Source organism: Anolis carolinensis, unplaced genomic scaffold (assembly GCF_035594765.1).
Source record: "Anolis carolinensis isolate JA03-04 unplaced genomic scaffold, rAnoCar3.1.pri scaffold_12, whole genome shotgun sequence".
NCBI classification, from domain to species: domain Eukaryota; kingdom Metazoa; phylum Chordata; class Lepidosauria; order Squamata; family Dactyloidae; genus Anolis; species Anolis carolinensis.
Genome location: NW_026943823.1, coordinates 10,747,161 through 10,761,731, shown reverse-complemented (window position 1 = coordinate 10,761,731; position 14,571 = coordinate 10,747,161). Strand labels below are relative to the sequence as shown.

Sequence of the window (14,571 nt, the reverse complement as noted above, 5' to 3'; positions counted from 1 at the left end):
CACTAAGAGAAATGTGATTTGTTAGGTTCTGGATAGCTGCTGGTATAATTACTGTGATAATATTATTCCACATAACAATAATTAACAGTCAATGGCAATATTACTCCATAAAGGAAATTATGGAGATGAGAATTAAGGAGATGAGAAGTAGAGAGAGGAGAAAAGGATTTAGAAATGCAAAACAACTCAAGTACTCCACATACTAAGTTTGGAACAAGGAAGATTAATAATATATGGTTTGTACTTACCTGGGCTGGGAGGGGAAAGAGTACCTGTTGCCAAACAAGAAAAGGACAAGAGGTAATTGAGTTGACATTAATAGCAGATTTAGGATGAATATTTCGAACAATTCCCTAACCAGTATCATGGCTTATAGACCTGGATCTTGAACCCCATTGAGGTCTCCTTCAGTTATTTTGCTTGAGGCACCCTTCCCATTCGACAAAGTAAAGCAAACTAGACAGGAAGCTGGATGTGACTTGTATTGGTGTCAGGACATTGACATGAGGTTAAAGGATGCAAGACATCCTAGTTAATGCATAACTCTGTCCCACAACAAAGAGAATGGATAGGAGCAATGGCCAAGGAGTTACCACTATGGCTCCCAAGTATCTCCTTCTCAAGGCAGAGCCTACTTTCACTACTGAGATGCTATTTATGTACAGCGAGGAACACAGCAACCAAAGGAGTTGTTGGGCTGAGATTCCACTTGTGGCACAGAGATCTGGCTCAGGAAGTGAAGAATGTAAAGCTGCCCAAAGAATTCTCCTGTGGCTCCTTACCTTGGTGTGTCTGAGTCTGACCCGTTCTCTCCTTGTTGGCTCTCTGGAGTGGCAAGCCCACTCTCGGCTGAGAAAGAGCTGGGCCTGACGAAGAAAGAACGATTAAACTATCCACACACATCAACTTAAAGTATCTGCATAAGTCACTTTCTATGTTTCTAAGAGTTCTGGGGGAGCAAGTTAAAGTCATTCTGCTGCCTGAACTTTGATTCTCCCTTCATTCCCCTTTTCTGTCATTTTTTTTCTTACTACAGTATCTCATAATGACTGTATCTAAATTGACCGAGAAAACTTTTTGTCTGGGGAACAGGACCACCATAGTTTAAATCAGTGGTTCCCAATCTTTGGGTCTCCAGGTGTCTTAGACTCAAACTCTCAGAAATCCCAGCCAGCTTACTAGCTGTTAGGAACTGTGGGAGCTGAAATCCAAAACATCTGGAGGTCTAAAGGTTGGGAACGACTGGTTTAAATCAAAAAGAAAGAAGGGAGAGTAAGAGTTTCCCAGTAAGCATTAACACATGGGTAGCAAACCCATGGAGAGCTTCCAGTGGCGCAGCACGTTAATGTCACGACCCAGGCTGCAGAGCACCAATAACCATACACCGAGGCCAGATTCTATCTAATATCTTTATTGAAGGAATATATAAAGTTAATAAAAGCAAGTGTATGAAATAGTCCAGGAATAGACCTTCCAGGAAAGGTCAAAATTAGTCCAAAGAAACAATGTCCAATATGAAATATTAAGGTCCAAAGTTGTAATCCAATAACCGAAACACTCACTTTGCCAGGCAAAGTGAGGGGAGATGACAAGGTCCTTTAGTCCATGGAACTTGAGCGAGGCTAGGGAGTAACTTGAAACAGGGCTTGATACAAGGCAACAAGGACGAGGAGCAAGAACAAGATCCGTGGAATACTTGGCAAAATCCGGAAAACAAGGCAAGGCAGAGTCCTGGAAAACAAGGCTGAGTCCTAGGAAGCAAGGCAAGGTCCGCGGAGGTAAACAAGGCTGGAACGGGAACGTAGGCTTGGAAACAGGAACGAAGGCTTAGAAGCGGAGTAGCGCTGTCCACACACAACCTACTCCAGTTGCTGACGAATTGACTCCGCAAGATCCCTTTGTGGGTAAAACACCTAAATAGGGTCCCGTTTTCCCGCCAAAGAGCAGTTCTCTGGAGAACCAGAAACGAAAGCTATTCTCTGAGTCCAGATGCATGACTCCTTAAAGTTTCCCATGGAAAGCAGGCTTAATCAGCTGAATGCTTAGCAGCTATCCTAGCACTCCTGCGAGACGCCTGTTCGACTCCCCTCTGTTGTTTACAAAAATCATGGCGAGAAAACGGGGGAGATTTTGGCTCGGGGCTTGTTTGACAGACTTCTGGAAGACAAATCTCTTGCAGGTGCAAGGTTTCCAAATCTGGCTGGGAAAGTTCCAATTCTGGCTGGAAAGGTGAAAAACCCAAGTTTTCCTCTTCATCTGGCACCACAGTGCCAGGAATGGGACTACATTGCCCATGGGTCATCACACTATCCCCCCCCTCAAGCCCCCTCTCAAAAATGGGCTCTCTCCCCGAAGTGCGGGACCGCGGCTTAGCAGGGTAGTTCTGATGGAAGCGGCGGGCTAAATCGGGGGCATGGACTGCGGAAGCGTCTACCCAAGAGCGTTCTTCGGGGCCAAAACCCGCCCAGTCAATGAGATATTGCAGGCGGCGGCGGTGAAAGCGAGAATCCAAAATGTCCTGAACCTTGAATTCTTCCTCCCCATCCACTAAAACAGGAGTGGGGGCCGGCCGGTCTGCATCAGGGCGCACACCATCCGCCGGAAGGAGCAGGGAGCGATGAAACACTGGATGAATGCGCATGGAGCGCGGCAGTTGGAGTTTGAAAGTCACGGGGTTAAGTTGCGCCACCACTGGATAGGGGCCAATGAAACGGGCATCTAACTTCCGGCAAGGGCGATGGGAGGGCAAAAAGCGAGTGGACAGAAGAACCCGATCTCCTACCTTGATTTCGGGGCCCGACTGGCGATGTTTGTCCGCGTGGCGTTTATAGTCCTCCTTGGCTTGGTCTAATTGCTGGAGCAAAAGTTGTTGCACCGCTGTGAGTTCTTGCAGCCAGTCCTCTGCTGCGGGAACCTCTGAGGTTTCAATAACAGGAGGGAAGAAACGTGGGTGATAGCCGTAGTTTGCAAAGAACGGGGTTTCTTTAGTAGAAGCCTGGACACCATTGTTATAGGCAAACTCTGACAGCGGTAACAGGGAAGCCCAATTGTCCTGTTGATAGTTTACATAGCAGCGAAGATATTGTTCCAGAGTGGCATTGGTGCGCTCTGTCTGCCCATCCGTTTGTGGATGGTGAGCCGAAGATAAACGAGAGTCTATGCCCAATAGTTTTTGTAGTGCTCTCCAGAAACGAGAGGTGAATTGGGACCCACGGTCTGTGACCAAACTCTTGGGCAACCCATGCAATCTGAAAACGTGCTGAAGGAATAAATCTGCAGTCTCTTTGGCCGTGGGAAGGCCATCGCAGGGAATGAAATGGGCTAACTTGGTAAAAAGGTCCACCACCACTAGGATCGTGGTGAATCCGCAGGAAGGTGGTAGATCAGTGATAAAATCCGCAGAGATTATTTCCCATGGGCGAGATGGAGTAGGAAGGGGATGCAGAAGCCCCGAGGGCTTCTCCCGTCTTGTCTTGGAGCGCTGACATATTGGGCAGGTATTGACATATTTTTCCACATCCTTGCGGATCTTAGGCCACCAGAAATCTCTTAGAATCAAATGCATGGTTTTAAATAGTCCGAAATGCCCTGCTGGCTTGCAGTCATGACACAGACGAAGTGCCTTTTCTCTGCCCGGTCCTGGGGGAATGTAGACATGATTTCTATAGCAAAGTAACCCATCCTTAAGCGAGAAGAGAAAATGTAGTCCTTGGCGAAGTTGATCCTGAGCCCAGGCATCTGTTTGTTGACTGGCCCTGATTTCCTGAGCACAAAGGGGCCCTGGAGTTGAGGGAGTAGATTCAATTGGGGTGGATTTAGTGTTTCCCACTGTGAGCGTGGCAAAGTTCTCGGGCTGCAGCAATTGGGACTCAAAAGTCTCCTTGCGCCCTGCAGCATATTCCGGTTTTCGTGACAAAGCATCTGCCTGTTTGGTCTGGGCTGGGGTTACATAATGGATTTGGAAGTCAAAACGCTCAAAGAATAAAGCCCAGCGTTGTTGTCTCTGATTTAGTTTGCGAGCAGTTCTTAGATGTTCTAGATTCCGATGATCAGTGTGGACCTCAATGGGAAATTTGGCCCCTTCTAACCAATGTCTCCAAGTTTCAAAGGCTGCCTTTATGGCCAAAAGTTCCTTTTCCCAAATAGTGTAGTTTCTCTCTGGGGCAGTCAGTTGACGAGAGTAAAAGGCACAAGGGTGAAGATGTTCTCCCACTGGTTGCAAGAGTACCGCTCCAATTGCCACATCGGAGGCGTCCGCCTGTACGACAAAAGGGGTTTCAGGATCTGGGTGTTGAAGGATTGGCTGCGACGTGAATAATTTCTTTAGTTGTTGGAATCCTTTCTCAGCTTGCTCTGTCCAGCGGAAAGGCTGTTTCCCTCGGATGCAGCTGGTGATTGGATCAGACCAGCGGGCAAAGTCTGGAATGAACTTGCGGTAGTAGTTCGCGAACCCCAAGAAGCGTTGCACCTCTTTCTTGTTGGTTGGCGCCCGCCATTCCAATACTGCTGTTACCTTGGCCGGGTCCATGGTGAGCCCTAGTGGCGAGACACGATAACCCAGGAAATCTACCTCTTGTAGATCAAAAGCGCATTTTTCCAGCTTGGCATAAAGTCCATGATCCCGCAATCGTTGTAACACCATTCTGACGTGGTTCTCATGTTCTGATTGCGATCTAGAAAACACCAAAAAATCGTCCAGGTAGATGATCAAGAACCGGTCTAGATAATCCTGAAAGATATCGTTGACAAAATGTTGAAACGTTGCGGGAGCTCCACATAAACCGAAATTCATGACCAGGGTTTCGAATAAACCGAATTTAGTCTGGAAGGCAGTCTTCCACTCGTCCCCTTCCCTGATGCGAACTAGATTATAAGCTCCTCGAAGATCCAGCTTGGTGTAAACCTTAGCCCCTCGAAGCCGGTCTAAGAGGTCCGAGATCAAAGGCAGGGGATACCGGTTTCGCTTAGTGATATTGTTCAATGCTCTATAGTCCACCACCAAGCGTAGGTCCCCTGACTTCTTTTTCACGAACATCACTGGGGAAGCAGCTGGGGATTGAGAGGGTCTAATAAACCCCTTGCGGAGGTTTGTCTCTAAGAACTCCCTGAGAGCTTCTTGCTCTGGTTCAGTCAGGGAGTAGAGGTGTCCTCGCGGGATCGGGGCCCCCTCCACCAAGTCAATGGCACAGTCATAAGGTCTATGTGGGGGTAGTCTCTCGGCTTCTTTTTCATTGAATACATCCCAATATTCTGAGTACTTCTTGGGCAAGGTGATAATGGGTTCAGCGTCTGTGGCATGGCAGACCTTGGCTACTAGGCAATGGTTTTGGCAATATTTTGAAGCAAACTGCAGTTCTCTGTTGGACCAGGAGATGCTTGGGTCGTGGAGTGTCAGCCATGGAATTCCCAAAATCACAGGGAAATGGGGAACCTCGGTAACAAAGAAGGAAATCTCTTCCATGTGTTCCCTTATCCACATTCTGGTGGGTTCCGACCACTGGCTTACTGGACCTGTCTTGAGGGGGCGGCCATCGATGGCTTGCACCACCCGGGCGTTTTTGAAGTCATGATATTGTAATCCCAGAGAGTCGGCATACTCTCTATCAATGAAATTGTTTGTGGCTCCTGAGTCTATCATGGCATGGACCATGACGGGTCCTTTTTTCACTGACCACAAGGTGACCACTAGGAGAAATAGGACCCCGGTTGGCGGCTCTTGAGTGGGGTTTTTGACCGGGCTGGCGAGCCTCTCTACGCCCGGTCGCCGGCTTCCCCCGCCGGCTGCGCGCCAGCCGCCTCAGATGTCTTCGTCTCCGTGGAGGACGCCGTCGCCAGACGAGCGGCGGGCTTCCCTTTGGCTGGACACTCTCTGGCAAAGTGGCCCCCGTTTCCGCAGTACCAACAGAGATTTAGGCGTTGGCGGCGGGCCTTCTCGGCGGCATCTAGTCTGGGTCGCACGTTGCCCAACTGCATTGGCACCTCCTCGCTTCCTCGGGGGTATGGGGCTGGTGGCGGGGGTCTCCACACAGGACGCGGCTGGACGCCGGTGGGAGCGGGGGGTTTCGCTCCAGCCCTACCGCTCTGGCCTCGAATCCATTGCTTTCTGTTGGCAAGCATGACTTCAGCTCGTAAACACTGATCAATGAGTGCTTCAAGAGAGTGTGGAGGATCCACCTTGGAGATTTCCTCCAGCATCTCGATGTTGAGACCCTCCCGAAATTGTCCTCTGAGGGCTACATCGTTCCAGCCGGTGTTATGGGCCAGCACTCGGAACTCGGCTATGTACTGGGACAAGGGTCTGTCTCCTTGGGAGAGGCGCCGGAGTTTGTGGCCGGCTGCCTCCAAATTATCCTCGATCCCCCAAGTCGCCTTAAGGTGGTCCAAGAAGTGTTGCGCTGATCTTAGATGTGGGGAGACTTGGTCGAACAGTGCCGTCGCCCAGTTGGCCGCTGGCCCGTCTAGGAGACTGTAAATCCACGCCACCTTGATGTCTTCTTGGGGAAACTCGGCAGCACGGGCCTCTAGATAAGCCTGGCATTGGCGACGGAAAACATGAACCTTAGAAGCTTCTCCGGAGAACTTGGTTGGCAACGCCATGGCCGGGAGACGGATTCCGCGCTCCTTCAAACCCCTGATTTCCCCATCCTGCGCATTGAGCTTGTCACGGATGCGGTCCACTTCGTCCTTGTCGATGGTGTAGCTGAGTGGCTGGCCACCCGGCACGGTTCCGGTAGACATTCTGGCCTAGGTTAATTGGTGCTTAGTGTGGCGGAGTCAAACTGTCCCGACCCAGGCTGCAGAGCACCAATAACCATACACCGAGGCCAGATTCTATCTAATATCTTTATTGAAGGAATATATAAAGTTAATAAAAGCAAGTGTATGAAATAGTCCAGGAATAGACCTTCCAGGAAAGGTCAAAATTAGTCCAAAGAAACAATGTCCAATATGAAATATTAAGGTCCAAAGTTGTAATCCAATAACCGAAACACTCACTTTGCCAGGCAAAGTGAGGGGAGATGACAAGGTCCTTTAGTCCATGGAACTTGAGCGAGGCTAGGGAGTAACTTGAAACAGGGCTTGATACAAGGCAACAAGGACGAGGAGCAAGAACAAGATCCGTGGAATACTTGGCAAAATCCGGAAAACAAGGCAAGGCAGAGTCCTGGAAAACAAGGCTGAGTCCTAGGAAGCAAGGCAAGGTCCGCGGAGGTAAACAAGGCTGGAACGGGAACGTAGGCTTGGAAACAGGAACGAAGGCTTAGAAGCGGAGTAGCGCTGTCCACACACAACCTACTCCAGTTGCTGACGAATTGACTCCGCAAGATCCCTTTGTGGGTAAAACACCTAAATAGGGTCCCGTTTTCCCGCCAAAGAGCAGTTCTCTGGAGAACCAGAAACGAAAGCTATTCTCTGAGTCCAGATGCATGACTCCTTAAAGTTTCCCATGGAAAGCAGGCTTAATCAGCTGAATGCTTAGCAGCTATCCTAGCACTCCTGCGAGACGCCTGTTCGACTCCCCTCTGTTGTTTACAAAAATCATGGCGAGAAAACGGGGGAGATTTTGGCTCGGGGCTTGTTTGACAGACTTCTGGAAGACAAATCTCTTGCAGGTGCAAGGTTTCCAAATCTGGCTGGGAAAGTTCCAATTCTGGCTGGAAAGGTGAAAAACCCAAGTTTTCCTCTTCATCTGGCACCACAGTGCCAGGAATGGGACTACATTGCCCATGGGTCATCACAGTTAAATCGCTGAGCTGCTGAACTTCGCTACCTTGACAATAACATGCCAAAGAGCTTCATAGATCAGCATGGGAAAGTGGTCTTGATCAAGTTGGTTTCCCTACCAGAAATGAGACCACCAGTCCCATAATCCCTGGCAGGAAACTAGTATACTTTGTTGTATTTCTACTACTAAAAGGAAGGGTTCCTAAGGCACTCTATATGTGCAAAACACGCACTTCACTCCAGATCTTTCCCGCCAGTCAAGTCATGGTGGTGGACACTGCCACTCACCTGGGAGTCTCCAGCTCTGATCCATCCCTTCTGCCATTTCTTGGGAGTTCACTTGGAGTTCCACTGGTGCTGAGACTGCTTTCGCTGGACCATGAACCAGACCTGATCAAAGGGAGGCAGAAAACAGACCCATATAGACCAACTTCCTGGTCCCTCTAGAAGTGTTGGACTACAGCTTCTACCATCTCCAGTCATAACATTTAAATTGATGTAGACTGTAGTCAGGACCACACTGGAATCTCTCGCTTTCATATAGGACACTATATGAATGACTGATGAGTGATGATGTCTTCATAATGATATCAACATAAATAACTGGTAAGGCTCAACACTGAAAGGAGGAAACTAGCCATGGTCCCCTTTTCATCTTACTATGTGACAGTTTTAGGCAAGTTGCTGTGCTCTCATCTCCATAACCCACCAATTGGTAATGGAGGAATAGTATTGATCCACCTTATAAGGTTAATGTAAGAATATGTAAGAATAGGCAACTGCTTTAAAGTTTCCAGATATTCTACATTCATGACAAATTATTAAATTGTAAGAAAATTAGATGAAGCAAGACTTAGTATGAAAAAAATGTCATTGCGTTTGTTGAATGGTATAGATAACACAGCAACAAAGTGCCCTGCCTGAGGTATTGCACAAGTTATATGGGCACCAAAGATGAGACCCATTGTCTGCCTTCTTACGTTGCCAGGTAAGCCTCCACTTTTTTGTATTCGGTGTCACTTGGACTGTCATCCGCCATCTCATACATGAACTTCCTCTCAAACCCTGAAGAAGACCTGCAATAACAGAAGAGACCAGTCTTGGTTGGTATACTGTCCTAAATCATTCAACTGCCCAAGATCTTCCTTGCTTAGGAACCTCTCAGATTATCATCACTGGTAAGATTGAACCAGAGTGGTAATTCATTCAAATGAAAGCATTTTTTGATTCAAGATCAGTGAATATAGAGTTCAACACAGCTTCATGATAACACAACTGGTGAATGTTCCAGAGTCATTCTTACTAGTTAGGTGATGGAACCCTTAGGGAGTATTTGTTGGCCCTAGTAGCAACTGATCCATTATGTTCATTTGAAGGCAGCAGGATGGTCTATGTCAATGATGGGCAACCTTTTGCGCTTGGTGTGTCAAAATTCACCAAAAAAACCTAGCATGACTTGGGTGGTGTGTCACTTTGAGAAAAAAAAACCATAATTTTACAATATATATAGTTTAAATAACAAAAATATATAATCTATATATCTAAAAGAGTGATGGCATCAGGGCAGCGGACAAAACAACAAAACGACAGGCCTCCCAACCTCGAAATTTGACAATACAACCCATCATCCACGGTTCTAGGTTGATACAACAAAAAGAAAAGAAAAATAAAGTCCTAATTAGAGGGAGAGGAATAATTGTTTTTATCCAATTGCTGCCAGTTAGAGGGCTAAGCTCTGCCCACTTGGGTCTCCTAGCAACGCACTCAGCCCAGGGGACAGGCACAAGAGTTTGGAGAGACCCCTAAGTGCCATCTAGCCCAACCCTTTCTACTATGCAGCAGGACACAATCCGAGCATTCCCAACACATGGACAACGTATAAATACTATACAATACTACACAGGGACATAGACCCCCTCTACCCTCACCACTTTCACAGTACACAAACAACCAAATGCATACTAAACATAAAGACAACCATACAACAGACATTCAATACCACCACTACCTCAACAAGTTCTCACCAACACCACTAGACAACGCCACAGCAACGCGTGGCCGGGCATAGCTAGTTGTAATATATAACTGTATTTAATAAATCAAAAACTATTTACTATTTAATAAATCAAAAACTATTTACCCCGAGTCCCCGTTGGGGAGATGGTGGCAGGGTATAAATAAAGTTTATTATTATTATTATTATTATTATTATTATTATTATTATTATTATTATTACCATTATTTCCATGTACAACAATCTATGGTATCTCTTGCAATTTCCACGCTGATTTCTCTCTATTTTAGTTTCAATGTAGTCATGAATAATGACTAATATAATAATAATATGCCCCGGTGGCCTAGGGGATAAAAGCCTCATGACTTGAAGGTTGGGTTGCTGACCTGAAAGCTGCCAGGTTCGAATCCCACCCGGGGAGAGCGTGGATGAGCTCCCTCTATCAGCTCCAGCTCTATGCGGGGACATGAGAGAAGCCTCTCACAAGGATGGTAAAAACATCAAAACATCCAGACGTCCCCTGGGCAACGTCCTTGCAGACGGCAATTCTCTCACTCCAGAAGCAACTCCAGTTGCTCCTGACAGGAAAAAAAATGTGCATAATTCCCATGGAGTAAACAACAAAACCACTGGACCAAATCACACCAAATTTGGCCACAAAAGACATTAATCATCCAATCAATCTGCATGCAGCAGCGTGTCAGCAAAAATGGCTAGGCGTGTCAGTGCTGACACGCGTGTCATAGGTTGGCCATCACTGGTCTATGTGAAATACACAGCTCTGTCCTCCAAGGGACAGAGCCAGCTATGAGACTCAGAAGAAACTGTTGACAGAAGGGGAAAATGCCACTGCTGCTAATATGTGTCTCTCTAATTAGAGGGACATTATTTCCACTCATTTCTTGCTGGACATCTGATTGGCCCACTGAAGAAGTAGGTGACGACTGTGAGAACACAAATGCTGCATAGATTGCCCTTCTGTTTCATCCATTCTTACGTGTTGATTCAAAGTAGGAAGTGATGTAAAAATTGGTTATTGTCTAATGACAGTCAATTCCTCCTTCTACACAGCCATATAACCCAGAATGTCAAGGCAGAGAATTCTACAATATCTGCTTTGAACTGGAATATCTGAGTCCACACTGCCTTATATCCCAGTTCAAAGCAGACAGTGTGGGATTTTCTTCAGCTGTGTGGAAGGGGCACCAGATTATTTGGTTCTTCGTCACCTTTTGGAACCTTCCTGCCGATGTAAACCTTAGCTTCCGATCCTTGACTCACAGGCACAACATCAGAGTCCCTTTCCTTGCAATAGGAAAAATGCTCCAGATCTTGCAGAAACCAGGCCATTGGTGGAGAACGCATATTGGTTGTCTCTTTCTGTTCCATACCTTTTGATGCGGTCATCCTCATTGCTGTCAAAGCGGGATGGCACTTTGTATTTTGATTCAGAAGGAGAATCTATTGGATCCCTTGCAAAAGCCTGAGTCCTATCAGAGAAATAATTCAGTGTGGGGTGAACTATTATTAACTTTATTTTTATCCCACCTATCTCCCAATATAGGGACTCAAGGTGGCTAACAATAATTATAAAACAACGCCAAATAAAACAGTGTACTAAAATTGTATACCAACATTAAAATCACAAGCCTAACTCTCATAATTTATAAATTGGCTTGTTTTCTAATCCTACCTAGAGATGGGAAAGCTTGGGAGATGGCATGGAAAAAATGGGGGGAAACAGGAAAAAATGGGAAAATAACCAGAAAATGGGGAAAATATGGGGAGGTGGCTGGAAAAAACCTGTTTTTCCCAAGTTTTCTAGTCTTTTTCCAGGCCTTCCCATTTCTATTCTTATCTTTGTTTTTGTATTGATGTCTGGCAAACTATAAACCCATTGCTGTTAACCTTTTCATAAGCATTCAGAAAGCATTCATGTCCTCCCATATACCTGTGTTTTGCATCTTCTGCCTTATGGTATAGTTCCATAGATCTGCTGTCTGCAAAGAATTGACCAACTGTTTCATGAATGCAATTTTGTGCTTGCTATACTGTATTCTGATTTACCCCTCAGCCTAACAAAGAACCATAATGCAGAAAACAGATCAGAGGAACTGTTGGATGTTATATATGAACTTACGATGACCTCGAACAGCAAGTTACATGGTGTGCCAGATGCATTTTTTAGTCCTGCAAAAGTGTGGGCTGTTGCTGTCATGGCTGAATTTAGTTCCATAGCAGCAGTGCCCCCCCCCAACAAAGACTTTAACATCTAACAAAGTTGCTCCATTGTCATTTTAAGACAAGAGGGTTGCATTTACGTACTTAGAAGTGAGTGACTGGTGTTCAGGTTGTTCCACAACTTGTGGACTTGGGATGGAGTATTTGAAATCTCTGTTGAAGTCCTCCTCTTTGTGATTCAAGGTAGATCTGTCAAGAGAGAGATCTTGTGCTACATCTCGTATCCAATTACATATGCAGTTTCTGTTCAAAACTACCCTCATTTTGATTTGATCTGGATCCCCCCTCCCTTCTGTATTGGAGCCCAGAAGGAATCAACCCAGAGAAGAGATAAAACAGACTTTAAATCTTAACATCGCAAACCTTTTCTAATTTTTTTTTCATGTCAGGAGCGACTTGAGAAACTGCAAGTCACTCCTGTCTGCAAGGATGTTGCCCAAACTACCAAGAGGGTCACTAGGAGATCTGGAAATGGAAACTCTACCAAGTTCATTGGGTTACACTGCTAGGAATGACTGAAGATGGTAGTTATATTAGTTATTTTATATATAATATATATATAAAAATATATATAATAATATATAACTGCCATCTTCAGTTATATTGGAACAGAGTTGTATCATGGAGAATAAATTCTTACGTCTTTGGGCTTGCTGCTGGGCAGATGGCAATATGAGGAATTGGTGGTGTTTGATTTATCATTGCATCGTTCGGCTTTCTAGTTTCCCAGCTGTGAATGGAAAAAAGACCTGAAATTTCTAATTTTTTTACTCTTTTGATCAATCACCATTATCTAACGCCAGGGCCAAACTGAACATGATACATAAAGGCATAATTGGAAAAATCATTCTGAAACTGGATTATATGTCAGTGTAGATCCAGCCACAGCCCAACACTCAAAACACTATACCATGGTGGCTCTTTTACCTCAACTTACACCAGAAGGTCACACAAAAATCAAGGAACAGATGTGCCGAAAACATTTTGTCTTCATGTGCCTTCAAGTTACCATTGATTTATGGTGACACCCATACATTTATAGGGTTTTCTTAGGTAAGGGGTATTAACTGCAGGTTTACCAGGACAGACTATTCAGCTTCCAAGATCAGATGGGGCCTGGTGCTTTTGGGGTATTTGCCAAAAACATTTAAACCCAGGACATGGCAAAGGCAGATTCGACCATTACTTCACCAACTGGTTAGGATTTTTCTCTGAAAGGGATCATGGCTTGCATGGAGAATGTACTTCTTCCAATGTCACTATCAAACAAGGGTAGAAGTTATCCACTGCTCTTTGAGCCAGAACTACCATCCCAAAAATTACCTGTGTTCAGAAAAAATGGTATTTTGTGTTTCAGTACTTGGTGCCGTCTGTGAAGTTCTGTCATTCTTTTCACTGTGGAAATAAGCGAAGATTAGAAAATACTAATTATTTGAGTTATTATTCTACAATGTAGGTGCACGAGAAATCTACTCAACATGCTTTTTTTCTTTCTTTCAATTGAATCAGCACCATCTAGTGCTCAGTCTTCTATTTGCAAATTGGAAAAAGTTTACGTTTTATTTTTCAAATACTTTCAGTTATTGACAGTGCCCTAGCCCATAATCTTTATATGACTGGTTAGTTGTTATTCATTTTATGTATATAATTACCATAATGTTTTATCAATGTCTGTTTTAGGGTTGATTGATTTTATTGTGGTATTGTTTTATATATTGATGATGTAAATTCCCTTTGATATTGGTAAAGGTAGGTAAAGGCTTTCCCCTGACATGAAGTCCAGTTGTGTCCTACTCTGGGGGTTGGTGCTCATCTCCATTTCTAAGCCAAAGAGCCAGCGTTGTCCGTAGACACCATGTGGCTGTCATGATTGCATGTAGCGCCTTTACCTTCTCGCCAAAGCGATACCTATTGATCTACTCACATTTGCATGTTTTCCAACTGCTAGGGTAGCCAAAGCTGGGGCTAATAGTGGGAGCTCAGCCCACACCCCAGATTGAAACCACCAACCTTTCAGCAGCTCAGCAGTTTAACTCACTGCACCACCGCGGGCTCCTTGATATTGATTTATCTGTATTTATTGCACTGTATGTATTGTTACATTATGAGTGTTTGTAAGCTGCTCCGAGTCCCTTCGGGAAATGGTGGCAAGGTAGAAATAAAGATTATCATCATCATCATCATTATTATTATTATTATTATTATTATTATTATTATTATTATTATCTGTCAAATAAGCAGGCAAAGTCTTTCATATATTATTGAAATCAACTACTTGACTATTTTATCTGGAGGACACAATTATGAGGAAGCATCTTGCTGGATTGGATCTATCTGTGTTGTTGCAGGGTTTTCCAACTGCATCCAACACTTCAGCTTGAAGGATGACTGTTGTTTTTTTCTTCACCAGATTTTGCAGTGAGTTTTCTCATACATAAGATTTGCCCATTTTGGTTCGGTCCACAGTGCCATCACATTCCTCAGACAATGTCAGTGTCTGCCTTTGTCAACCTCTTCCATCAATGTCTTGGTAAAGGTGTCTCAACACTTTCTATAAACCATGCAATGCAATGTATCTGTTGGCTTCTTGT

At 45.0% G+C, this 14,571-nt stretch overlaps 1 protein-coding gene across 8 annotated transcripts in view; it reads right to left on the bottom strand.

Moving 5' to 3' along the window:
- znf185 (zinc finger protein 185 with LIM domain) overlaps positions 1-14,571 on the bottom strand; it is a 61,582-nt gene that overhangs the window by 14,180 nt on the left and 32,831 nt on the right. For all 8 annotated transcript variants that reach the window (XM_008114657.3, XM_016995047.2, XM_008114655.3 and 5 more), the window contains exons 15-22: positions 13,304-13,375; positions 12,621-12,710; positions 12,065-12,169; positions 11,131-11,229; positions 8,706-8,801; positions 8,014-8,115; positions 783-866; positions 249-272 (exon numbers count right to left, since the gene is read on the bottom strand). In XM_008114657.3, coding sequence (XP_008112864.2) covers positions 249-272; positions 783-866; positions 8,014-8,115; positions 8,706-8,801; positions 11,131-11,229; positions 12,065-12,169; positions 12,621-12,710; positions 13,304-13,375 — 672 coding nt within the window. The remainder of the gene's footprint in view (positions 1-248; positions 273-782; positions 867-8,013; positions 8,116-8,705; positions 8,802-11,130; positions 11,230-12,064; positions 12,170-12,620; positions 12,711-13,303; positions 13,376-14,571) is intronic.